The sequence below is a fragment of the Labrus bergylta genome, chromosome 3 (assembly GCF_963930695.1).
Source record: "Labrus bergylta chromosome 3, fLabBer1.1, whole genome shotgun sequence".
In the NCBI taxonomy this organism is placed as follows: Eukaryota; Metazoa; Chordata; class Actinopteri; order Labriformes; family Labridae; genus Labrus; species Labrus bergylta.
In genome coordinates this window covers 27572600-27596785 of record NC_089197.1, presented here as the reverse complement: position 1 = coordinate 27596785, position 24186 = coordinate 27572600, and the positions used below count along the sequence as shown (strand labels likewise).

Genomic DNA, 24186 nt, shown 5'->3' with positions numbered 1-24186 from the left:
TAAAAATCAGACATCAAAAAATTATAAAGCCCTAGAAGATAAAATAGAAGATAATTTGACAAGTCAAGAAAATCACACTTTTGTAGAAGCTGTTGTAGAAGCCTGATGTGAAAACAAAAATAATTCATCTATGTATTTGTTTATTTTGCAGAAGAATGGGTCGTGTCTGAATTCAGTCACTTTGTCTCTCCGCCATATTCACCAGTAAAGTGAATTCTGTCTAAAGCTGGAACTCAAAAGCAAAATAAATAACATTGGCCAACAGGTAAGCCAAATGAATGAAGAGGTTTATGTTACAAATTAAGAGTAGAGTAGTCTACATTATCTCTGCAGTACTGTGTACTGCCTCTCTTCTCTGCTGTTTTACATTACTCGCTGCTATTTATCATAACAAGTCACTTTAATCATCACTTGTCACTTTATCTTGTAATTCTCTGCAAATACTGTCTCAATTCCATGCATAGTTAACTTCATCATTCATTTTGTACTTGTATATACCCCTTATTTATATTTTTATTTATCTTATCTATTCTGTTTAATGTGTATTTCGAGCTTACATGTCTGTGCTGCTGCAACGCCCGAATTTCCCCTCTGGGGATCAATAAAGTATTATCCTATCATATCCTATTATTGGAGTACAACAATGTATTTGTGCTATTTGAAAACTGATCCAGTCTCATTTGGACAAAGCAGATGAATGTTCAAAATGCATTTTGAGATGAGAGATGAGATTCAACTTTATTGTCATTACACATATACAAGTACAGAGTAACGAAATGAGGTTTGGCATCTCACCAGAAGTGCAATAAGCAGAAAGAATCTGTGCTGTGTACAAGTAATTACAAAATGTACAGATGTAGACGAAAAATGTGAATTATTGGGTATATATGGGTGGCTGGATTAATGGGATGCTATAAATATAAATAAATGCTATAAATATAAGTATATTTTTAGGATTATCATATACAGATTAAGGTGCAGTGAGCATGCTATACTAGATTACAGATAAAATACAGAATATGGACTTTGTCGTGTGCTCTGTGTTTTGAAATGAGATTAATTTTTAATATCGCAGCAGGGATGGAAAACCTTTCATAAAATGATTTATCTCATCCAAAGTGCGCTTCCTAAATCGCCCGCGGGACGTCGCTGTTGCACCGTCCCCACTTTCAAAGAGCCCTGTTCGCTGGCTGCCGTGCGGTCATGTGACACATCTGTCAGGGGACAGCATGGCGGACATACATGTGGAGCCTCAAAACAAATTGCATCGATTGTCCAGTTAACCCCGCCGCGAAAACCATCGATACCGCGCGCAGAACCAGTGGTACCCGAAGAGACAGCAGGATGGACGAGGAGAACAAACTTCAGTTCCCGTCTCTGCCCGCGACCAAGGAGGAGCTTTTGGTGAGAGAGAGAGAGAGAGAGAGAGAGAGAGCCGCCTGCGCTAGCTTCTGTGTCTGTGTGGCTAACCTGAGCTAACCCCGGCTCCAGAGCCTTGTTTGTCTGGCAGCTCAAATATGCGCCCCGCTGTTATTTGTTTTAGGAAACGTTGCACAATTTTGTCTATCCAACATATCTCATGTCTTTTCCGACGTCTCTTAAATGTTAACTGTGCCAAATAGAAAGTCTCCAAGAATTAGCCACGTATGTACAGAACTTTACATATCTCACCCTGTCCGGTGGATTGAAAACATGCAGTATTAACTCTCACATCAACATGACAACTTGTACAAAAAAACAAAACAAAAAATGACCGCAGTTCTCACGATGCATATCAATCTCCCTTTCAACAGGACTGGGCTTATCCAATGAGACGGGACATGCAGGTATGTTAAATGATTCTGTCGTCTGTAGAGGGAAGAATGAGCCTGACAGGAGAAAGCTTTACTTCTATTCCTGCTCCTTCATATTGAATAGTGTTTTAAATATCTGCAATATTGTTCGATCTTCATCAACACCAGTGTCATGGTTTCTTCCATTAACCATTAAGATCAGCTCTAGTTCTAAAAGCCATTAAGTGTGCAGCTTATTAAACCAAACACTGAAGGCTAAGATGGCATAGACTGTCTTATTGAACTGATATGCTGACTGATAGTCTTTGTGTGGACGCTGTTATCATGCAGTCCATCACTAAATGCAAAGCTGTAACGCCCAAAGCAAACACATGAGTTATTAAAGGCATGATGTTGGTGTTAGAGTCATGCTGTCGATCATCGGTGTCACTTGATGACTTTCTGTGTTCGGTGTTTCCAGGAGATTTTGCCAGGGCTCTTTTTAGGTCCTTACTCTGCTGCAATGAAAAGCAAGGTAATGTGTTTACTGTTTTTTTTTTTTTACCAGTGGAGCCTGAAGACAGTGACACAGCAAAAATAAATACATGATATACTCTCTGCTCAAAAGCTCATGTTACAAATTTGAGGTTATTTATATATTTTGTATAATTTCCATGTTGTTATTCCTTATTTCTTTTGGATCTTATATTCAAAGACATTTCCTTTTTGATCTTCTTTGTGATTGTTAATGGTTTATTTGAATGATTTTTAAACCTATTTCCTCGTTTCCTCTTTGTGGTCTTGTGTGAAGCACTTTGAATTGCCTTGTTGTTAAAACGTGCGATGCAAATAAACTTGCCCTGCTTTTTTTTCCCCTCTTTTGTGTAGCTGCCAATTCTTGAGAGACAGGGCATAACACATATAGTTTGTGTCCGCCAAGATATTGAAGCCAATTTTATCAAACCTAATTTCCCTCATTCATTTAGGTAAGTAAAGGCTTCTTCTTTAACGTGAGCAGCGGCCTGTATTTGTCGTCTGAAATGTTGACTTTGAAATGCTGACCCATGTTCTAAATGTTGTTGTTTCAGATACCTTGTGTTAGATATTGCTGACAATCCAGTGGAAAATATAATAAGATTTTTCCCTTCAGTAAGTTTGAAAAATCTGCTCTTTTTGTCCTTCAATTAAATTTACATTACGCCTTATGTTCTGTTTCTTATTTACCCTAACAGACTAAAGAATTTATTGATAGCTGCTTAGCAACAGGAGGTAAGGAGGGATGCACTTTCTATGTTTCTAATCACAAAGTCAAGTAGGAAAAAAACATTCTTATCACTGAACTTTTCTCTGTGTTTTAAGGAAAGGTACTGGTTCATGGTAATGCAGGGATATCAAGAAGGTGCGTTGTTTTTGTTTTGTATCATACCATTTCATATAAATAAACTTGTTCATGCACTGTATCTAATCCACTGGCTTCACGTCTGCCAATTTTATTCTTGAAGTCTTAAATTCTCTTTGACTCTGAGTTTGGATCAGCAGAGAACCAAAATAATATTTGTGAAACCCAAACTGTCTCTTTTGATTCACTCTTTCAGTGCCGCCTTAGTGATTGCATACCTAATGGAAACATTTGGGATGAAATACAGGTAAGATTTTTTTTGTTCCCTCACATTAAGTTTCTCCACCTGGTAGAAGTGAAAATAAATAGTTTATATAATCCTATAAAAACATACCGGAGTATAATATGAAGTATATCACATATAGAGGTGCTTGCTACATTGACAGCTTGTCATCACTGCTGCTGTTTGCAGTGTTTTAACTCGATGTTTCTGAGGCTCTGGTTGTAAAATCGTATGTTCACTCTTTAGGGATGCATTCAGCCACGTTCAAGAGAGGAGGTTCTGCATTAACCCCAATGTGGGCTTTGTGCATCAGCTACAGGTAACTTTCACTTGAAGACATATACAAATGACATTAATCAAAAGAGAAAATAACTAACGTATATAATCCATAAATCCATCCAGTTCTAACTTGTGATTAGAGAAAATATGATGTCCCGAGCTCATTGACATTAACATGTCAGAGCACATATGACTGAGTACTTACAGCAGCATTCCTTTTGAAAAGTAAAGGAAAATAAGAGTGGATGTGAATAATATGGCTGTAGATCTTATCAGGCTTATTCCAGTGACCTTTTCTCTTACGAGTGATCCACTTCTGGTGTGATGCTGCAGATGTTATGTTCCAATCTTTAGTCTCTACAGTCTCCTTTGAGTCAAGCCTTGTTTTATGTTGCAGGCAAAGAGTAAATCTGACATCTGGCTGTCGAGTAGGCCTGCACAATCTGAGAAAAATGTGTGATAACAATATAAAGTGTGATAAATTAATAAATATCCAAGAGTGCTAATGAGCTGTATCTCAGCTTTTATGTCTATCTGCTCTTCTTCATGTTTTAGACACTATGGGTGTTCGTCACATGTCTCCTGCATCCAAAATAGATAGCAGTTGTTTTTTTTCCACCACTTAATTGGAAACAAATAGTCTGAGGGCTGCTAATAGCTATCTTGAGCTTCCTCTGACTGCATGAAAGCCATCCAGAGTGTCAAGTGTACACGTGAGTGAGAAAGTATTGTTAGTTTAAATGACATCATTTCTCTTCTTTATTGCCATTCAGACTTTAGTTATCAAATGGGGATTGATTTCACAGTCCTTCTTTCAATAGAAGGATGAGTTGGCTCTTTTGGATTTGTGAATTCAGACAAGCAAGAGACAAACTCCAGTAGTTAATATTTATTGTTAGATAAATGTTACATATTAAAGCTGTGTGAGTGTAAAACTGCACCCTGCTCACAGTGTCAGTGTAAACTCTAATCCTAATGAAATCAAACTGAAATATTCCTGTTAGTCATGCCAGTTTCCAGGGTCGGGTTTAGTTTGTGGTCTTTCTTCTGTTTTGCATGTATTATTATGTGGAATGTAGGTTTGATCTCAGGAATTCTTTGTTTTGTTTTTCCTGTTTTTTAAAGAACCATGCAGGATCGGGCATTGATCATTAGCTTAGCATTGACTTGCTTCATATTTGTCCCAATACAAATAACATGGTCTAAATGAATAAGAAGCTAACCTCCTTTAATCTAATGTGTGTTCGTTTTCCTAGGAATATGAAGCGATCTACTTAGCCAAATTGACCATAAAAATGATGTCACCCATGCAGTTAGGCAGGTCCTTCTCCATACAAGCTGGGATGCCAGGTTTGTACATGATGCACTCGTTAAGTTAGTTGTAGATGTTTGTTTCCTCAGTCTTTTCTTCCTCTCAGTAGGACAGGAGAAAACATGTGTGTTGAAGCTTTGGCTCTTTCAAATTCAAATGAAAGCAAATTACATTGTGTGGACCATGGAGGATTTCATAACCTGATTTTTTTTTTTTTCTCACCAACATGAATGTTTCTATTTAAAAAAAACTCAACGTTGTATTCAAAATTTTGGAGATCTAAAGATCAGCTGTAGTCGGTCTCACATCATGTTGTTTCGATACAGATCATGAAGTGTTCAGGGTCTAGTTCGTGAGCTTTCATCTAGTTTTCTTGTTGTATTTGTAAGCTGCATGTCTTAAGTTATTCTTTGCTGTGTTTATCTAACAGGGAGCCGTAAACGCAGCCTGGAGGAAGATGATGACTTTGGAGCAATGCAGGTCACAGCAGCGCAGAACGGATGAGCTTTGCGGATACTTTGCCGTGTGGCAGCGCAGTGCACTCAATACTTTATTCTCTTTTTTTTTTTTTTTACATTTTTAATGGGATTAAAAATGTACATATTTGAACTTTTTCTAAGGGGAAGGGACGAGGGAGGGAGCGGGACCACTCGTGTCTGAGACATGCAGTGGTGATGGGGATTGGGAATATTTGATAATTTCTTTTCTCAAGCTGTATGCACTGATGGGAGATTTTTTGCAGTTTTATAGTATTTAAAGCATTTTTGCATTTGCAGCGGGACAGTATTGCAATAATGCACTTTCAATACTTGAATTTGTGTAGACGACCAGAATGGGGCAGTCGACAAAGGAAAAGTAGCCAGGACGTCGCCCAGTGGAGGACATGAGAGAAGACTAGCTAATGCCTTTAACATGGGAGTAATAGGAAAAAAGACTAATATCAGACTCAATGTGGGATACTAAGGAATGGAAAATAACTCACTGCTTATTAAAAAAGAAGTCTGACTCCGTATTGTGCTGTGTTTTTATGTTCTATAATTGCTTCACAACTTGACATTCTTTACAAAATGTTACATTTTAAATTTGCAACTAGCAGTCACATGTAGTAAATATAGATTATACTACAGGTTCTTGTTCTTTAATTTTTCTGTAACTCTAAATGGAGATCTTACTGTACATGTTAACATATTGTGTGGTGATCTAAGGGACCATGTGAGTACATCGAGGGCTGAAATCTGTTAAGACTTTCGAAACATTTGGGGCAGTAAAAAGAGCAATGTAAAATCGTTTAAATTCAAAGTAACTTTAAAATATCATGAACAGTGTCTGCAGAACTATTGATCCACTTTTTACAATCAAAGCTGAACACATTTGATATATTTGACAAGTAGAAATATAAATGCACATGTCGTAGATCATAGAATATTTTGTCAATTAAACAACTTGGAAATAAATTACATTAAATATTTTTACCCTAATCTCCAAATACATAAGCATTATAAGCATCTTTATACAAAAAAAAACATTTTTTTTAATCTGCCACCCAACACGTTTTGATCCATGTCATGTTTGTGATCATTTAAAAATATCGATCATATATAAAACCTGTATAATGTCTTTACCCCTGCATCAGCATATGGAAGCTTTCTGATCACTAGAAGTGTTCTACATTATCAACAGACTTCTAGATAGTTCTACTTTATGTCTTATTGTAGTCCAGCCATACCACTTTCACAGAAAGGTCACTTTTCCCAAAGCAGACAAATAAGAAAAAAGATAAAACATGTAAAACCCGTTAGAAAAGTAACAACACAGTAAAGGAAGAGGCCGCTTTTCTTTGGTTAAGTGTTCTTGGTGACTAATGAGACAAAGCTTCAGTCTTGCTCATTAGTTATTACTTCAAGCATTCTTGGTTTTTCTGGTGAACATGAGAAGCTGTGGTCTTGTAGTGGATTATTAAATGACTATAAGCTTTGGAAACATAATTTCATTTGCTACCATTCATTCCCAAAGCAAAAGTATTCACCTAGAGTTAGTTGCATGGCAGTTGCAGATATGATTCATATTTATAATGAAACACAGTAAAACATTACAGTCACAGTAACTTCCTTTCTTCAGATGGTGGGGGGGGAGAGAGATGATGCCAGAGCTCCACCCTGCTGAGGTAGCCATGGTTACCAAAGGGGTGTAAGATGATGTAGAATTAGGTTGTCATTTATGTTTACTCAAGTATGCTGAAATGCTCATCCTCGCAGCTCTGCCAAGTCTAAAGACAAATTTGGAAATGCAACTTCTGATGTCACTGGGTGTGTAAACTTAGACTCCATGACCCCAAAGTGAAGGTTCAAAGGTCCTGTTGTCCTCAGTCGGAAAATCGACACTGCATGTAAGTCTCATCTGAGGCAGTGTAGCCAAACTTTTGGTAGAAGGTTACATTTTTGGTTGCGCATTCCAGAGTGATTTTATAACAATTCAGTTTTTTGCTGAGAAGAGTCAGGGTTGAAACTAACCTATAAAAAGGGACAGAAAAAAAGAGTTGAAAAAAGTATACAAAGAATGTCCATCTAATTCTGTTGCACTTATCATTTTCATTGAGACCAATAAAAGGTGTTGAATATTTTTAAAAAAGGGCAGAACAAAACGTTTTAGTGTCAGACTCCAGCAGGTCTACTTACAGTTTGCCGAGCTGCTTCCCTCTGCACACGTCACTGACAACGACTTCCTCCACCCGGCCTCTCTACAAACCAAACACAGAAGAGGGCGCTTCAATTCACACTTGATTTTTGAGCATTTTCCCGGTCAATAAAAAATGTATTGTAACCATGCAATTGTGAATGTGACCTCCTTTGGTTTATGGTGGTTAACTATTTATTACTGCTGTTCTAATAATCACCACATTAATAAGTAACATTTATGGCATCAGTTTTTCGTTGACATGTACAGTTCTTTCTGTTGTTTTCATTGTGAAATATGCACAAACTGCTCGCAGAGTTGGAGTTTACCTTTGCACAGGAGTGGATGAATTTGTGTTCCGTGATCAATGTGGCTGTGGCAACAATCTGTCCCAGATTTGTGTCCTCCACCACCACAACGTAATAGTCTCCTGTTGCCTTCATGTGCTCAAACTTTTCTGGAAGAAGACAGACACCATATAAATATAACTATTTACAAAGGTTTGTAATTTAAGTGATTTCTAGAAGGAGGGTTCTTTCTCTTAAATATGGGATCTGAGAAGTTAAAACACTTAAGCATTTAAAATACAAATTGTAATATTGATGAGAGTTCTGCACTATATAATCAAAAATCCCACTTACAGGGGCAGCATAATGCTAAGCATGACTTACTCGTGAACTGCTCAGGTGTGACGTCACCTGCATGAGTTAGTTGAGATAAAACTTTGAAGAATCCTGAAACACAGACCAAAAAAAAAAACGGCGAAATGCCAAGAAGTTAGACTCCATATCTTTTCATATCAGTAGTTTCTATCTGTTTTCAATATATTTATGTATTTGTTTTTTGTCAAAGACAAACACTATGACTTTGACTTCAGCGCTATCTATGTGTTCATCAGATTCTGATCCTGAGAGTACCAAAACATGAAGGTATTATTCCTTCCATCTCTGACTTACCCCTGTTAAAGTCTGCTGTACAGAGCGGCCTGAGCACCAGGCCTTCTCCAGGGCTGGACGGGGAGAGTGGGGGTGAGAATGAGACCATGTTACTACTCCAGTCTAGCTCCTGAAGCAGGGAGGGCTCAAAGAGAGGAGTCTCGTCCAGCAGCATTCCTCAATCTCTGCGTACGAAACAATCAGGTAAGTCCACACATACAAACAGGTAAGTCCAATGACATACACACCCAAAAGTGTGCGTAAGGAAATTTTCCACATTTAATTTAAAAGCTTTTCTCTCCATCTAAGATACAGTTTAAGCATAAATGGTGGTTAACATGGTCACAGAGTCAAGCTGGATTGGCATTATGTTTGTTCTAGCGCAGAACTTTGACCTGACAAATACAGTTTCACTTGCTTAACAACAGCCAATACTTAACAGGACACTTGATTTTAAAACAATTTTATTACAATGTTCACCTTTTGATTTTTAGGTTTTAAAAAAATCTGACACCATTCTATCTTGTTCTTCACTCATGATTTCCTTTTCAGGATTTGTTCCAGGATATGTAATATGAGAAGAGTCCTGGATAGGTCAACAGGTAACATCATTAGTGAAGCTGCTGATGACTTTAAGAGCTTTATCAACACTTGTTCTTGTATACAGACCTATAGGCACAAGTTTTAGACGGGTCTTAAATCTAGTTACCATGGCAGCGAAGCGTAATTACACTACAGTGATGTCATCTTTTCCCGACCGTACAGTCTTTATGAGGCTGTTTAAAGGGCTTGTTAAGATTAAGATTATTTCCTTGTAGAGGACAGTGTTACATTTGACCACATAATTAAACACAGACCACAATATGTCAGAAAGGTAATGTTTAGCGTTAGCAGCAAACCATTAATACTGTGACAGCTCACCAAAGCAAAAGATCCAGCCCCAGTGGTGTCGTAATTAAACTCAAAAGTCACATTAAATCTTTGTTTCACCTACTTCTGGGTTGCCTGACATGCTAAGCAGCTAGCCGGCTAGGTAACAGACATATGCCTTTAAATACTTACCAAAAGAAGAAACGAACAAGAACAAGTGAACGAGTCCCAGACTGAGGTTTCGTATAATGACAACTGAGAAATTCTTCTACTTTTGAATGAGGTTGGGCTTCATCATTAAACTCAACAGCGTGGGTGTTTCCGCCTGGCATGTGTCCTCCTGTGTGACGTGGCAGAGACGCTGGAGGTGAGGGGCGCAACCAAATGACGTCAATACGTCGTTATAGTTTACATCCCAATTTAGTACACAAAGGCCCAACTGGGGACACGAGTTGGAAATTAGCAATAGCTATATACTCTTTATGCAGCACATCAGTTTCATGCTTTGTATTGAAATGATGTTAAATTGCATTGTCCCTATTAAATAAATATATGCTATGTATGACTCTAATCAGACTAACACATTGATTATCTTGGTAAATAAATGTCGGTTTTAATACTGCAGCTGCATACATCGACTTACCTTTCAGTCTATGCCTTTGACAGTCCAGGACACACACACACACACACACACACACACAGCTCTGGTCCCTAGATCTACAGAAATCTCTGTTTGCTCGGAGAAAAAGTCAGTAAAAAAGAGAGATAGGCCCCCTAGAAGAAATATGAAATAACAGTTTTTGTTAAAAAGCTTTAAAAGCTCTGTTTATTGAGTCCTTTGTATTAACATATCTTACAAAATCTAGATTTACAGAAATTATCCATAACTGAACCATTCTTGATTTAGGCACAAAATACAAGAAAGCTTAGTCAAAATTATTAAATAAGTAATGCTTATGAAAGATACCCCATGAATAACAAAGTAATTTGTGGTAACTTTTAAATAGCGGTTGGAAAAAAAGAAAAAGAAAACAAATTGTCCAGTTTCTTTTTTGCACTATGACAAAGTGAAATCTGAAAATAAATCCTATATATCCTTTCCAAACCCCCCAAACAGAGTTTGAGCAACAGAAAACAAACCAAAATAAGATCACAACACTTCAGCTTTGAGTGGAAGGGTTGTGTGCTGCTCTTTGGGATAAAGTGGAAGGAAGCAAAATCAATTGTCTAGATTCATGCAAATCTCACCCGAACTGCCCTTATACTGAAATAAGAAGTGAAACAATCCAAACTCCATTTGTGGTGTCCGTAAATATGTCTCCATCAGATAGGGATTCAGGAGAATTTGACATTACCAAAAATGTTTCAAGGGCCTAGTTCATGTTGTGCATTGCTGTAAATTATTAAATTAAGATCTTAGAACAAAGGATGATTATTTTCGCTGTGATTTTGAATTAGAAGTCCTCAGTGTGAGTAGACAAAGGCGCACATATCAAACACTCTCAACACATCATTATAAAGGCTCTCAGTCATTCAGGCCATAAGACCAGGGAGTTCATTGTTATACTAAATTATTTAGAGGGAAATAATACTCTTATTCAGACTAAAACGTTAAGTAAAACATGGTAGATTAAGAAAGACTGAGAGGAGGACACCTCTTGTACTCATTCAAAATGTAATACATCCCTCTTGATGCCTATGCCTCTCAAGAGGGCAATGTAAGAAAAACAAAGTCTGACATGCCCACTCCTCCTCTTGTTGACAAACAAAACGCAATGGATGATATTACACACTAAGTACAGGAAAAACCCATGGGGGCCAAAACACTTTTGTTTGCAGCATAACTTTGATAGAAACATTCATATTTGACAGAAAGGCTGAACAATACTAAAGTGACATTCTCTTACTTCAAAGTAAGAAACAAAAACAAACTGTTATTTTGCTTACACTTAATTCACAGTTGAAAACGTGTAAAATAATAACACAGATACAGATCAGATGAGCTTCATCATCTGACATAATGTAGCTTTCCATAATGAGCAAAACAGCAAATGAAAAGTTTTGATAAAAAACAAAAAAAAAAAGACCCAAAAAACTTCAGCTAGTGATGAAACCTTTGAAGACATCTCATACAAAGACTCTTCTGAGTGGAAAGCATGCTTATTTTAAAAAAACAGTTTCAACTATGGCAGATACTGATTCCCCACTGAAGCTGGTGGTTGTAATGTGTGGCACATGAATAAAGGGTAACATAACCTTGCATTTATTGACTTGCACGCAAAAAAAATGTGGACACTCCAAATACTCCATTACCATTCACAGTAGCCCAAAACAGTCCAAAGGCCATGTTTGTTATGCTTTTTAATATATTTTTTTGAGTTGATGACCACTGACTGTACACGAAATGGACCAAGGGGGTTGGGCAAATAGCTCTATTGGTGCCTCTTGGGATGATGACTCCTCTGCTGAAGCCCAGCTGTGTCTCAGGGTGCTGGGTCTTGTTGATTTTGCATGCGTCTCTCTGCAGCTGCTGCCATGGTTCTACGTCTCAGCATAGTCAAGTCCAATCCAGGAATAATGTCCTCCTCCAGTCCAGGCAAATCATCATCCTGGTCCTCTGGACTCTTGTTGAGATATATCCTACACAAAGTAATAAACAATAAATCATCATGCATACAGAAAAAGCAAGATAATGGGAATAAACAGGCAACCAAAAACCTCTAGCAAAAGGGATCATATGTACTGACGACTTGTTAGTCAAGTATGAATCAACCTTTAAACTGGTCTGACAGCTGAGCAAAGAAGACCTTTAAACATTATATTTGCTCAGCCTTTGTTCAAAGACTGATCTCTGTGGAAAGGTCTATTTTATGCAAACAAAGATGAGCTGTGATGCCAAATTTATTAAGACCTAAAATACACACATGCATACATTTTTATCAACTTCTCACCATTAACACAATTTGACATGCCTGCCATAGGTGGAGAACAAGTAGTGTACAAACCTGCGAGCTTGCAGAAGCAGCTCTTCTTTTCTCTGCTTTAACATTTTCTGTCTCTCCTCTGCCGACTTAGAGAAGCGACCTCCTCTGACCTCCATGTTGTCTGGCTCACTGAAGCCCTGCTCGTCTGTTCCACTGGGCCCTTCCTGCTCATCTGATGCAGAGCCCACCTGTATGGGGCCACGCTCTATAGCCTGAGAGAGGAACACAGACTAAATATGTGACAAGAATTTTGCTTTTAACTTCAAGAAAAGCCATAGGAATGTAAACGACATAAAAAGATAAAAGAAGAACTGACTTGGAAAACGGCTATTGCAGAACAGTTTAAACAAGTTCATTCTTACAGATGTCTCAATAAAATAATTTAGAAAAACATGCCAACAACCCCCCACGTTGACTTATGTGCATACCTGTGTGGGGAAAGGCACCTGGATGCGTCCCTCCAGAATGTTGTCAGTGGTGACCTCAACTGAGCGGGTCAGCTGCAGGTCTTGCATTACTAGGTAGGAGGGCACCTGGGGGAACATCTCCTGGATCTGATGGGCCTGATGACAAGGAGGTGCATCAAATGCAAAGAGAGCAAAAGATAACTTATTTAGGCACAAAACTAGAGGCCTATCTGTGGGTGTTAAAATATGCTTTGCATCTTCTCGAGTATTACAGAGTTTCTGTTGGTTAAATAAAACATTTATCATTGTATTGACAAGCATTAACCTAGTACTCAAAAACTATTTGAGAGCTGTGTTTTGTCAATAATCTGGTACACACATATAAAATCAGAACTGAAGGATCTAAAATTGTATTCATGTCATTCCTGCAAAGACAAAGTCATAGTCATACTTTTTATGCAGTCTGAGCAAAGGGATTATCAGTTTTCCCAATTCGGTTTATTATAACAGATACAACCTGACAACTACAAGGTCAGTATTTTCTAACACCCCTAGAGCAAAGTAAGGACATGAAGAACATCTTGGCATCATAGACAACCAAGGAGCAGCTACTCAAGAATATTAGGAGTAAATATTAAGGTAAAGTGATGATGGAAACATTGATTTTATGCAAATCAAGTAAAAAAGAAACTGTCAGCAAGTGTCCTTAAAATAGCTATAACGGTGTCACTTTTTTCATGGAGTCAACACCAGGGCAAACACGGACTCACCATGGCCATGAGCTGAGAGTTGTTGGCCTGTGCCATTCCCAAGATGTTGGTGGTGTGCATTACTTCCACTGAGAAACTGGGCAACCAGCTTGCAATGCGGGATCCTGTAAGGGATTGTATGGATTATATAATTTGCTCTCACATCAATAGGATCTGATGTAACCACATGTCTTTTCGTTTAGACTCACCATCAAAGTGGAAGAAGTGATTGTGTTGGTTGATATGTGGTCTAGCATCTGCAGCAGCTCCTGCTGGGCCAATATTGTCTTCCCCACCCTGTTGCTGGCCTCTGGCCTGGCCCCCGTCCCCATTAATGTTCAGTGATTTCCTACATGTTGGACATGATGTGTCCTGCTCCAGCCAAGAGCGCAAACATGAGCTGGAATTACAGAGAGGCACAAGTTATATCTTATCTATCTCAACCGTTATGGTAGAGCTCAGAACAAGTCTGTAGTATCTGGACTTCAGGTCAATCTCACTGATAAAGGGGTATTCAGCAGACCGCAAAACTTTGTCAAATAAATAAATCAAGTCAACTCTTCTGTTGTCAACTTTACTGTAGAGATATATTTAGCAAGCAATTCTTGCAGTTGAGCCAGCTAGATTCTGCAAGTAAAATACCCTGTTTATGGTACTTAAGGTTATGGTTTACTTAATTGACTCATTGTATGGAAAATACTCCGGCTGATTTAGAAAACACCTTACTTGTGGAAAAGATGGCCACAGGGTAGTTTGCGTGCTGTCAACATAGTATCCCAGCAGATGGCACAATCATCATCATTAGCTGCAAGCTCTTCGGCTGTAGCAACGGCAAATCTGCACAAATAAAGTTCAGTCATTTAATAACAGAAAAGACAAGCTTCAAAAGACAAACCGTGCAACAAAAACACGAGGTAAACATTTTGATCAAAATATTGTAACACCTGGCCTCCATGTTGTTGATAACGCGTAGGTAGTTCTTGTGCCTGCGTACGCGACGCTGGACCTCATGGAAGAGATATCGCAACTGCATGAAGATAACCAGGCTCGCCATGGACAGCCAGATGTTTCCAAAAAGCTAATGAGAGAAAAATGAAGGGTGAAGTTGAGAGATTAGGAGAGAGAACAAATACACAGAATAATCAGATATCCAACTCCTGTCCCCCATGTGTCTTACCAGCATATGGATATGGTGCATGAGGTCCAGGAAGAGCATCGCCAGCTCCATAATGAAGTCTGTGTAGTAGACATATGTGCCCTTACTCTCCCAGGTCCCTGGATGGTTGAGATCCCACAAATGAATGGAGTATCTGTGAGGGGACATGCAGTAGCAGCTCATTCAGACTATGACAGGCCCAGGAAACACATGTCAGGTGTTGCTGATGGTGTGGCTATTTCATGGATGAATCTGTGGACTAGCTACATAATGAGAAAAGAGTTCACTATGTGGGAAGCATTAGGCCAAAAAGCTTCAAAAATAGAAGAAAACCAGTGGTAAGTAACACGGGTTAAAAGAAATCCCTGGTGACAACACGGGAGCAATTTTTTTTCTTAACAACATTTTGCTGTCCAGCCCCAGAGCTTTTTCTGACAACAGTTAACACGACTTAAGCTTCTGTATCTGATCAAAGTTGTTCCTACTGCCTGTGTATTTATAACCATCCTCTTTGGAACACAGAAGCCTTTCACACTGATGTTAATGTTACTTAAGCCCCTGAATCTAAATCTGAGCTAGCTGTGCCATCCAGACTTCTGCTGATTGTGCATGTGAAGCTTTAAAGAGACTTACCGCATGATGACATGCCCTGTGCGTACCGTCACCAGCAGACACTGAAGAAGAAAGTATACAGGGGTAAAACAATGTTATTCTCGTGTATTATGAAAACAACCCAACATAGAGAAAAAAAAAGTAGTTATTTAAGCAGATGTCTGAACAAAATTAAAAATGTATCTTCTGTGATATAACTGGTACAAAGAACAGTTACATGACTAATAGCCAAAACCTCCCCTTTTTATGAATGTAATCCTAAATATCAAGTATAAACATGCCCTTGTTTTCTTAGCAGAAAAAGCTTGACTGTGAATAAATATATTAGAGATGTTTCCAGTCCCCAAGTGGTCAATGCCCAAGAGCCAGTAGGCACTGATTCTACCCGACCTAAAAAGTCTCTGCATTCTTCTAATAAGCTTCACAACCAGAAACAAGGTCAAAAAATTATGATTAATATTGAAGATGCTTTAGAAAAATGAAGAGAGGTTAGAACGCAGAAACGTTTCAAGACCTATGCAGAGCTGGCTAAACACTGAAGCTTGTAAATAGCAAAAAGAAAATGGGAATCAATAAAAAATGTAAAACTCATTACTGACCCTGCCCTACCTAAAATACAAAATGCCTTCACCCACACAGAAGGCTCCCATTTTTTTTTTTATACAGCTGTGGCTTAAGGTTCTCACCTCTGCTGCCATAAACGAGAGGGTGTGCATGCCATGGGAAGCTCCCAGCAGACCGCAGACCACGGCCAAGCCACAGCAGTCCAGCAGTAGGGAGACCAGCAGACAAAGTACTCGCACATGACTGTTTATGGGAGTGGAGGGCGAGAAAGACAGCTGTGGGAAACAAAATGCACATCTTCAGTGGACTGCACCTCTCTCATTTTAGATGTGTTACTTTTGACCAAGAGCGTGTGTTCCGGTTAAATGCTCAAGTAGAACATATTACTCTGACACTTTAAAGAATTACTCACACAAGGAATACTCGTTTTTTTAAAAGAATATAAAGGTTTTTTTCTGTAGCAAACACACAAGTTCACACAACAGTGTAAGTTATATGAATGACGATATCAATACCAACATAGAAGCAACTAATGGATTCTGTAAAAACCAAACTTTTTTTTTCCCCAGCACACTGACAACAGTATTTTAACCTACATTTCGTTTCCTCTTTAGCAGTTTGACCTACATGATTGTAAACCTCAAAGCTAGAACCCGACTAAAAAGGGAGACAGGAAGGAAGACAGATGGTCTAAACCCAACTGACAGACTCAAAAGGAAATTTCAAAATGTAGATTGACAGTCAATGCTGAGAGACTATCACACAGTTCCACAAACACAGAGCTCCTTGAAGCTCAGGACATTCACAGACACCACTGTTAGCACTAATAACCTTTAGTACACTAAGCAAGTCTGCATTACAACAAGGGCAACATATCAATTTAATGCTTGTTTTAAATTTCATTGCTTGCATGGAGCTGTTTAAATATGATATTTTGTTTACCCCAACACGCAGGGCACTGATACAGGGTCATGTCAATGTTGTGACTGAAACTGTATCAGTGGCCTAACAAGCCAATACAAGGAACTATTAATAGGACCAGAACTAAATAGAGTGCAGTTGCTGTCAGACACTCACTCATCTTAAGTTTAAAAGCTCATTCATTGGATGTCTTCAAATATCAGCTTTTTTTTTGATAGCGCTTGATTATTCGAGGCACTGATGAGAAACATGGCAGCCACAAACAATGCAGGTGTAGTTCTATCATGTTTCAAGAGCATCATACGTAGGACCAGGTAATAAATCCTATCTATCATTAACCATACAATATCATAACAAAACATAGAAACAATATCATCTCTATAATGCTTCAGTTTCACCAGAAACAGCTTTACGATAAAAAAAAATATATATATCTTTACATTCAGTGTCTAGCCAATCATATCAGGTATAATGTCCCTAACTTTGTTGAAACTATTTTAAGTGGACTTACATTGGAAAATAAATGATGAGAGTTTTATAGGAACAGAAGCAGATTCATTGAGGATTATTGGACTGCCACACGTCTCCACACAAGCAAGTCTTAGATGTACGCTTTTACGGCCCTTTAGGAGAATATAAAAAGTGAACTTTTAGTTTTACTTTTATACTTACATATTCAAATCGGTCTTTGCAGAGCTGCACCATAAGGTGGAGAAAGACCAGAGCAGAGAACCACAAACACCACATGACCACCTCCTCCACTGTCTGCACGTTCAATACTCCAAAGATGAAAATGAACTTGTAAAAGATGAAGTTCCAGAACTTGTCCTTCAAATGCTGGGGGACCAAAAACAAAAGGAACGTAAGTTGAACAATGAAGGTAAATAACTTTGAGACATAATAAAACAATTTCAAGAGGAGTAAACAGACTCACCTGCTTCTCACTGACTCTAAGTGGGCCAAAGACCACGTATTGAATCATCTTAGCTATAAGCATCAGAGAGCAACAGAAAGTGTTGACTAACACCTAGAGGGGTATAGAGAATAAAGTGACACTTGGTCTCTGAAAGGACAACATCTTATTGGGCATTACAAAGTCCTTAAGAGGATGACACTTACCCACACGAAGAGACTATCAGTGACAAGATACCACAGTACAGTGGTGGCCAGTTCTGTGCTGCTGATCCCACTGTCAAGATGGTCCAAGTCCACATCAGTGGGAGCTGGTGTTTCCTCGGCCTCCAAGGCACCAAAGCCCGGGTCTGTCACAGTGGTGTAGGCACTGAAGATACTGCCAGCAAGCAAAGCCACACTCAGTGCCGTGTAGGTCTGCAGGCTGGGCCACGGAAACCTCTCCAGGAACAGCAGAGGCATTTCCGTTTCTTATGGTTCAATTCTCAGCTTGATGAAATCCAACAACCTGTGAGAGCAGAAGTTAACAAAAAACATTGAATACAGTGGGGCTGTAGCCATGTTAAAACCCGAGTAGTGCTAACAGCAGTCAACGCCCCTGACATTAGCTGTACACCTGGCTAACGTTAGGTAACCCAACACTAGCTTAAGCTACGTAGCTAGCACAGATAGCAAGCACTACTCCTCGATTCATAATAAATCATTACTTACAGTTCGTCACAAACCTTGTCGACAATAATTTATAACGCCAGTTGTTGTGTTCGGTGCAATAGTTTTAATACGACTGCACTGAGAACATCGTAGTTGTCAACATCGTCATGTTTACTTCACCGGACAGGGGGAGCTAGCTGACGGGAAGCTGTTTCTTCTTCTACGATTTCTTTTAAGGTTTAAGGTTTGTGTCCTTTACTGCATTACCGCCATCCTCTGTCGCTGGTTAACTATTGCAGTGGGGTTTGTCAGTCCTACGGGTGTACGCACTCTGTCATTTTGAAAAGAGGAAGAATAAAGACCTTTGACATTTGTGATAGATGCAGAGTTAATCATTACATCACACTGGCATAAACATAGCAATGAGTCCACTGTCTTAAAGTTGCAATAATCAAAATGAAACCGACTGTTTGAACAAAGGGAGAACAGATTTCAGCCTACATAAAATCATAAACATTCTTTCCTGACCTATCACGTCTGGGACTCTCTTATGATCCTTTTCAATGTAAAGGGAAGTGAAAACTGGCTGGTGCGGCACTTTCTTTCTTTTTTCAAGCAGACTCTATATTCTATCAGCACACACGCTTGCACCATGAACCTCTCAACAGAGCAGTCTTCTTCAGAGAAAATGCTCATTGATGGATTTGAAGGCGGGACAGCAGTGGCTTGTGTGATCCTGGGCCTGTCCTTCCTGGTAGGAGCTCCTGGGAACCTGCTGGTGATCTGGACCATCTTGAGACACGTCAAGCAGCGATCCCACACTGTGGTGCTCATCCTGCATTTGGCTAATGCTGACCTGCTGGTCCTCATCACCCTGCGTGTGTGGATCTACGCCCTGGCTAACTCTTGGGTGTTTGGTGAGGCTTTCTGCAAGGCCTTAGTTTATGTAATGAGTGTGTGCATGTTCAGCAGCATCTTCTTTATTACCCTGATGAGCATTGAGCGCTTTTTAGCCCTCTGTCATCCATTTTTAATGATGCGCTGGATGACCAAAAGTGTTATGAACAGATGTCTTGTACTTTTGTGGATCCTTGCTTTGATTCTAGGATTGCCTTCTTTACTTACCCACCCTGAAAGCAAAGCAACCAATGAGTGTTTCATCAAAGAATTCAGCTCTGTTACTCAAGCAATTGTTTTGTTTAGTCTGGAGACTTTTGTGGGCTTTGTTGTCCCTTTTATCATTCTAAGTATCTGTTACTGTCAAGTAGCGGCACAGCTCAGGACAATGAGCCTCAGCTCCAAACAGAAATCCATGCGTCTTGTGCACACTGTGGTGATAGCCTTTATATTCTGCTGGTTGCCTTACCATGTCATCAATATCTTTGATATGTTCTGCATCCTAAGACCAGGCACAGATCATGAATGTGTGCCAGAAGGTGTTGTCTTTAGCTCAGGTGCCCTTGTTTTCATCAGCAGCTCAGTGAATCCTGTGTTATACGTCTTCTTTGCGAGGAGCTTGAGAGGGAGTCTCGAGGAGTCCCGATTGGTGCGGCTGTTCCAGGAAATGGTCACTCACACCACCAAAATGAGGGAGCTGGTAGTACAACATCAGAGCAGCCAGATGGCAGCAGAAAGATCTGATGTCCAACTTTGTGAGAAAAATCAATGTCACAGGGATGTTGTGGAGATGTGACAATTGTATTAAGCAGTTTTTTGAAGGACTAAACTTTATCAAGAAGGAGCAGATGATCAACAGCACTGAAAGCCTTTATATGACATGTAAAACAATGCTACAAAACTGTAATGTACAGTTATCCATGTAATTATTCACTCCCCCCTACTATCCCAGTTCCCCATTTTCCTTTAGATGTCAAATGAGAGCAAACACATGACTGCAATGTTCATGTGTTTACCAAATGTTTTAATAATTCTTTGCTTTATTTAGGCAGACATATTCGTACAGTGGCCATTTTCCTCTGACATCACAGTAAGAGTGGTAAGATAATATGAATAGGCCTATATGCCAATTTAAAGTTCTTGTTTTGCATTTTCAGGTTACAAATTGTATAAATGTATACAGAAAAAATGGTATACATTTATCTTCTCACTGTCGAGCAACTGAAAAGACGCTGATAGGGAAAATCCTTTCTGATGTAAGCCATATTTTAAAGTAAAACAGCAAATTAGACAAGATACCTCTAGACGTTAGCTCATATGTAACCACTTCCTAGCCAACATCGTTGTTTGATAATGTGACATGATAATATTGTGACTGATTCATCTTGGAGCAGTTTAAAACAGGTTTTTTTTGGTGAGATTATTTACTTCCAATCAACACAGCAGCTCGACTTTAAAGCAACATTTCAGTTTCCCACCCTGAGCATGAAGTCAGATAAAAATGGCTACCTTGTAAATATGGTGAATTGTTTATATTTAAAAAAAACTAAAACATGTGTCACCCTCTTTATAGTGTGATGTTTTCTGTACAAAAAAATGAACGTGTCTGTTTTCTGACTTGAACAAAATGATAATATTATTTAACATTGTACATTATTAGTTTATCAATCAGTTGACTTAGAAGACTTTTAGCCTCTTATGGAAAAATATTTCTCTATCTTTTTTTTCAGACATTATTTCGTTTTTTCAAACTTATTTTCAAAAGTTTTTTAAATCACTTTGACGACAATTTTCTTTTTATACCCTTATTCGTGATCTTATGACGCATACATGAATCACCACACTGTGTCTCTAATAGCCTGGTGAGGAAACCCCTTTCCTGTGCCGTCTATTCTTAAAGGGAAGTGAAGAGTTGCTTGTGTAGCAGTTTGTTTCTCTTTTCATGCAGACGCCCTTGTCAGCACACACACACTCACACCATGAACTTCTCATTTAAGCGGAATTCTACTGAGGAAATGGCTCCCGAGGAGTTTGCAGGTGGGACAGCGGTGGCTTGTGTGATCCTGGGCCTGTCCTTCCTGGTAGGAGCTCCTGGGAACCTGCTGGTGATCTGGACCATCTTAAAACACGTCAAGCAGCGATCCCACACTGTGGTGCTCATCCTGCATCTGGCTGTTGCTGACCTGTTGGTCCTCATCACCCTGCCTGTGTGGATATACTCCCTCGCTCACTCCTGGGTGTTTGGAGAAGCCATGTGTAAAGCTATGGTGTTTATGATCAATGCCTGTATGTACAGCAGTGTTTTCCTCATTACTGTCATGAGTATAGAGCGCTTTGTGGCTGTGCGTTATCCTTTTGCCTCAGCCGGCTGGAAGAGGAAAAAAGGTTTGAATAAGGTTCTGCTGGCTCTGTGGACTGCAGCTTCCTTGTTCAGCATACCAATCATCCCAACACAGGTGGTAGCAGATTATTCTGGTGAGGCGCACTGTCTGTACCGGTTTTACACCTCTGTGGCCCAGGAGCTGGTGTGTGTGCTGCTGGAGACGCTAGTGGGCTACATATTGCCTTTCTCAATCCTGGTAGTCTGCTATGCCTGCCTGTGCAGCCGAATCACTCAGATGACCTTCAAGTCTAAGCGCAAGTCCACCGTCCTGATTGCCAGTGTGGTAGTGGTGTTTGCTGTCTGTTGGACGCCTCATCACATTGGAAATGTCCTCTCACTCATCATCCTGTCTATGGGGAAGTCTTTCCCTGATGAAGCAGCTTACCTGGAGGATGTCAGGGGCACCATGACCTTTATTGCCGGGGCCTTGGTCTTCATCAGCAGCACTGTCAACCCCATCCTGTACATGTTTGCAGCTCGCTCCTTCAGAAGCTCCCTGAGAGACACAGGCATCCAGAAGCTCTTCCGCCACATCTCCAGCACCTCCCCAGGTGAGGGCAACAGAGAATTGTCCTTTGTGTCGAAGAGGCACAGCAACCAGACCAACAGCTCCCTGTGTGTGTCTACAACAAAAGACCAAATGGATATCTTAGTAAAAATGTGTGAAAATAACCCATCCTGATTCTTCATGTTTTCTATCTCTGTAAAAATAGCTGTGTGTAAGTTAGTTTTTTATTAGGAGGATATTTTGCCTGTTGTGAAGCTTGTTTTCTTTGAAATAACAACGGAGAAGTGGAGAAAGTGGGAATCAATTGTCCAATGCTGTAAACAACCTGTTTAATATCTTTTCTAAACATTTTTTTTCCAAAACTGAAAACATATTTAAAATATATTGTATATACTGTACTTACATTTATTCAATATGAATGGTAAAAATATATTCCTTAAAACCTGTCTAAATGTACATTTCTTTATGAAGACCTTTTTTTTGGCATTTTGTTGATGTTATTCTGATTAAAAAAAATGTTCCTGTTGGAGGTATGGTAACATGATTGGTCAGGGCGCAGTAAGTTTACAGCTGGTTATTCTGTGGTTTCCTCTGCCACTTCTTATTTTTTTAACACTTTTGAAACAGAGAGATTTTCCCACAGCTTGTCTTGTTTTTTCTTTCTGTGTTGGGAAATAATAACATTGATGACACAGTCCCACTCTTTGATATGAATTAATTTGACAAAATTTCTTATTCAATTCACCTTGTGCTTATTTATCTATTTTAAAATCAAGAATAAAGATCTAGAGTAAATGAATTATTTCATGACAATTGAGCATACAATTGATTTGTTATCCAAAGACAACAGTCAGTTCTTTTACTTCCTCTTGGAGAAAAGATTGCAAAATGAAAAACTGCATGTTTCCTTTACAGAGCATCAAAAAGAGGAATTGTGTCTCAATGTTTGTCACAGTCTTATAAAACTCAAGTCAGCCCTATACAGTGGGAGGGTTCAACAACAGCTTATCTAAATGTATATGCCAGCTAGAAATGTTTTATTTATTCATATAATAGCATATTAAGTTTTTGTGTTGCCATGGTACCTCTCACCAACTGGATGACATTGACATCAGCTCAGTGTGGATCACGATCCTGTTGTATGGTTATTTATAACTATTTATTCAGGTTTTTCATAATACGGTCATGAATTTAAAATTTTATTTTCCAAATAAAAATAGTGACAAACATAACGTACAGAACTTTGAAAATACAGAGGCCTTTCTATCAGTAAAAGAGCATTTCACTTCACTATATCTATTTCCCATTGAACAATGAACAGTAACAGGCAAATGGAGAAAATACAAAAAAAAAAGATCATACAAAAGACTGAAAATAGGTCAAAAAATAAATTGTGTCACTTCTGTGTATTTTTCTGAATGCATCCATCCAGGAAATGATGTGAGAACAGTTTGCATTTACACTGGAGCAGTTAAAGTGGAAGAAGAGTTCAGAGAGGACTTAAAGTGGACTGGATTTCTTCACATGTCAAGAAGACATGTACTTTTTTGCTAAAAATAAACTTAAAACAACTGGAATAGTTGACACCAATGCCTCAAATTATGCCATGGTCATTAAAGATGTGTTGATTAAGATTGCTCAGTATGAGAAAGACACGCACTATGGAATGAGTAAACTTACTGTGACAGCACTTGTCACCTCTCTGGAGCCTCCGAATATAAGTGAGTCAGGATTATTTAAACTGTGGAAAATTACGGAGAGCAAAGGGCGTGACGAAGAAATACAGGTCAGACGAGAGCACACAAGAAAATACAGCGGACACTGAGACATGCTAGACCTTTTCTCACAATATGAGGAAGCAGCAAGTATACATGAAACCAATCAGCCGTGTATCAATGTGCATTCAGCCAATCCCATGCCTTTCACTAGGAGTAAACACACTCTCTTATTAATTCAACACCTTTACGTTCTGTAGTTTT

General features: G+C 39.0%; 5 protein-coding genes across 5 annotated transcripts; 3 read left to right on the top strand and 2 right to left on the bottom strand.

Moving 5' to 3' along the window:
• The first annotated feature begins 1201 nt into the window (after positions 1–1201).
• On the top strand, positions 1202–5997 carry styx (serine/threonine/tyrosine interacting protein). Its single transcript, XM_020642692.3, has 11 exons — positions 1202–1404; positions 1794–1826; positions 2254–2307; positions 2661–2758; positions 2861–2921; positions 3005–3041; positions 3132–3171; positions 3368–3418; positions 3641–3713; positions 4930–5023; positions 5416–5997. The coding sequence occupies exons 1-11, from the start codon at positions 1243–1245 to the stop codon at positions 5487–5489; spliced, it is 777 nt and encodes a 258-aa protein (XP_020498348.1). The 5' UTR covers positions 1202–1242; the 3' UTR covers positions 5490–5997.
• A 6-nt stretch (positions 5998–6003) lies between these two features.
• Positions 6004–9825, bottom strand: gnpnat1 (glucosamine-phosphate N-acetyltransferase 1). Its single transcript, XM_020642805.3, has 6 exons — positions 9656–9825; positions 8615–8778; positions 8330–8392; positions 7988–8115; positions 7661–7722; positions 6004–7495 (listed from the first exon to the last, which is right to left on the bottom strand). Exons 2-6 carry the CDS (start codon positions 8766–8768, stop codon positions 7348–7350), a joined length of 555 nt encoding a protein of 184 aa, XP_020498461.1. The 5' UTR covers positions 8769–8778; positions 9656–9825; the 3' UTR covers positions 6004–7347.
• A 435-nt stretch (positions 9826–10260) lies between these two features.
• Positions 10261–18637, bottom strand: LOC109993364 (E3 ubiquitin-protein ligase AMFR). Its single transcript, XM_020646348.3, has 14 exons — positions 18480–18637; positions 17976–18276; positions 17791–17883; positions 17529–17693; positions 16058–16210; positions 15393–15433; positions 14781–14913; positions 14548–14681; positions 14330–14440; positions 13813–14003; positions 13625–13728; positions 12876–13010; positions 12469–12659; positions 10261–12103 (listed from the first exon to the last, which is right to left on the bottom strand). Exons 2-14 carry the CDS (start codon positions 18228–18230, stop codon positions 11947–11949), a joined length of 1863 nt encoding a protein of 620 aa, XP_020502004.1. The 5' UTR covers positions 18231–18276; positions 18480–18637; the 3' UTR covers positions 10261–11946.
• A 278-nt stretch (positions 18638–18915) lies between these two features.
• On the top strand, positions 18916–20882 carry LOC110001749 (leukotriene B4 receptor 1-like). The gene has a single exon (XM_020657290.3). The coding sequence runs from the start codon at positions 18970–18972 to the stop codon at positions 20110–20112; it is 1143 nt and encodes a 380-aa protein (XP_020512946.3). The 5' UTR covers positions 18916–18969; the 3' UTR covers positions 20113–20882.
• Positions 20883–21021: 139 nt separating this feature from the next.
• Positions 21022–22734, top strand: si:dkey-148a17.6 (uncharacterized protein LOC108190685 homolog). The gene has a single exon (XM_020651248.3). The coding sequence runs from the start codon at positions 21296–21298 to the stop codon at positions 22379–22381; it is 1086 nt and encodes a 361-aa protein (XP_020506904.1). The 5' UTR covers positions 21022–21295; the 3' UTR covers positions 22382–22734.
• The last annotated feature ends 1452 nt before the right edge of the window (positions 22735–24186 follow it).

What these genes read in the sequence shown, in the direction of transcription:
- styx (XM_020642692.3), top strand. Translation starts at nt 1,243, where the DNA reads ATGTGGAGCCTCAAAACAAATTGCATCGATTGTCCAGTTAACCCCGCC. An exon ending in CGACCAAGGAGGAGCTTTTG is followed by an intron (nt 1,405 to 1,793) that starts GTGAGAGAGAGA and finishes CCCTTTCAACAG; the next exon opens with GACTGGGCTTATCCAATGAG. An exon ending in CAATGAGACGGGACATGCAG is followed by an intron (nt 1,827 to 2,253) that starts GTATGTTAAATG and finishes CGGTGTTTCCAG; the next exon opens with GAGATTTTGCCAGGGCTCTT.
- gnpnat1 (XM_020642805.3), bottom strand. Translation starts at nt 8,768, where the DNA reads ATGCTGCTGGACGAGACTCCTCTCTTTGAGCCCTCCCTGCTTCAGGAG. An exon ending in TACAGCAGACTTTAACAGGG is followed by an intron (nt 8,393 to 8,614) that starts GTAAGTCAGAGA and finishes TCTGTGTTTCAG; the next exon opens with GATTCTTCAAAGTTTTATCT. An exon ending in CACACCTGAGCAGTTCACGA is followed by an intron (nt 8,116 to 8,329) that starts GTAAGTCATGCT and finishes GTCTTCTTCCAG; the next exon opens with AAAAGTTTGAGCACATGAAG.
- LOC109993364 (XM_020646348.3), bottom strand. Translation starts at nt 18,230, where the DNA reads ATGCCTCTGCTGTTCCTGGAGAGGTTTCCGTGGCCCAGCCTGCAGACC. An exon ending in TTAGAGTCAGTGAGAAGCAG is followed by an intron (nt 17,694 to 17,790) that starts GTGAGTCTGTTT and finishes TTGGTCCCCCAG; the next exon opens with CATTTGAAGGACAAGTTCTG. An exon ending in ACTCTCAGCTCATGGCCATG is followed by an intron (nt 13,011 to 13,624) that starts GTGAGTCCGTGT and finishes CCTTGTCATCAG; the next exon opens with GCCCATCAGATCCAGGAGAT.
- LOC110001749 (XM_020657290.3), top strand. Translation starts at nt 18,970, where the DNA reads ATGATCCTTTTCAATGTAAAGGGAAGTGAAAACTGGCTGGTGCGGCAC.
- si:dkey-148a17.6 (XM_020651248.3), top strand. Translation starts at nt 21,296, where the DNA reads ATGAACTTCTCATTTAAGCGGAATTCTACTGAGGAAATGGCTCCCGAG.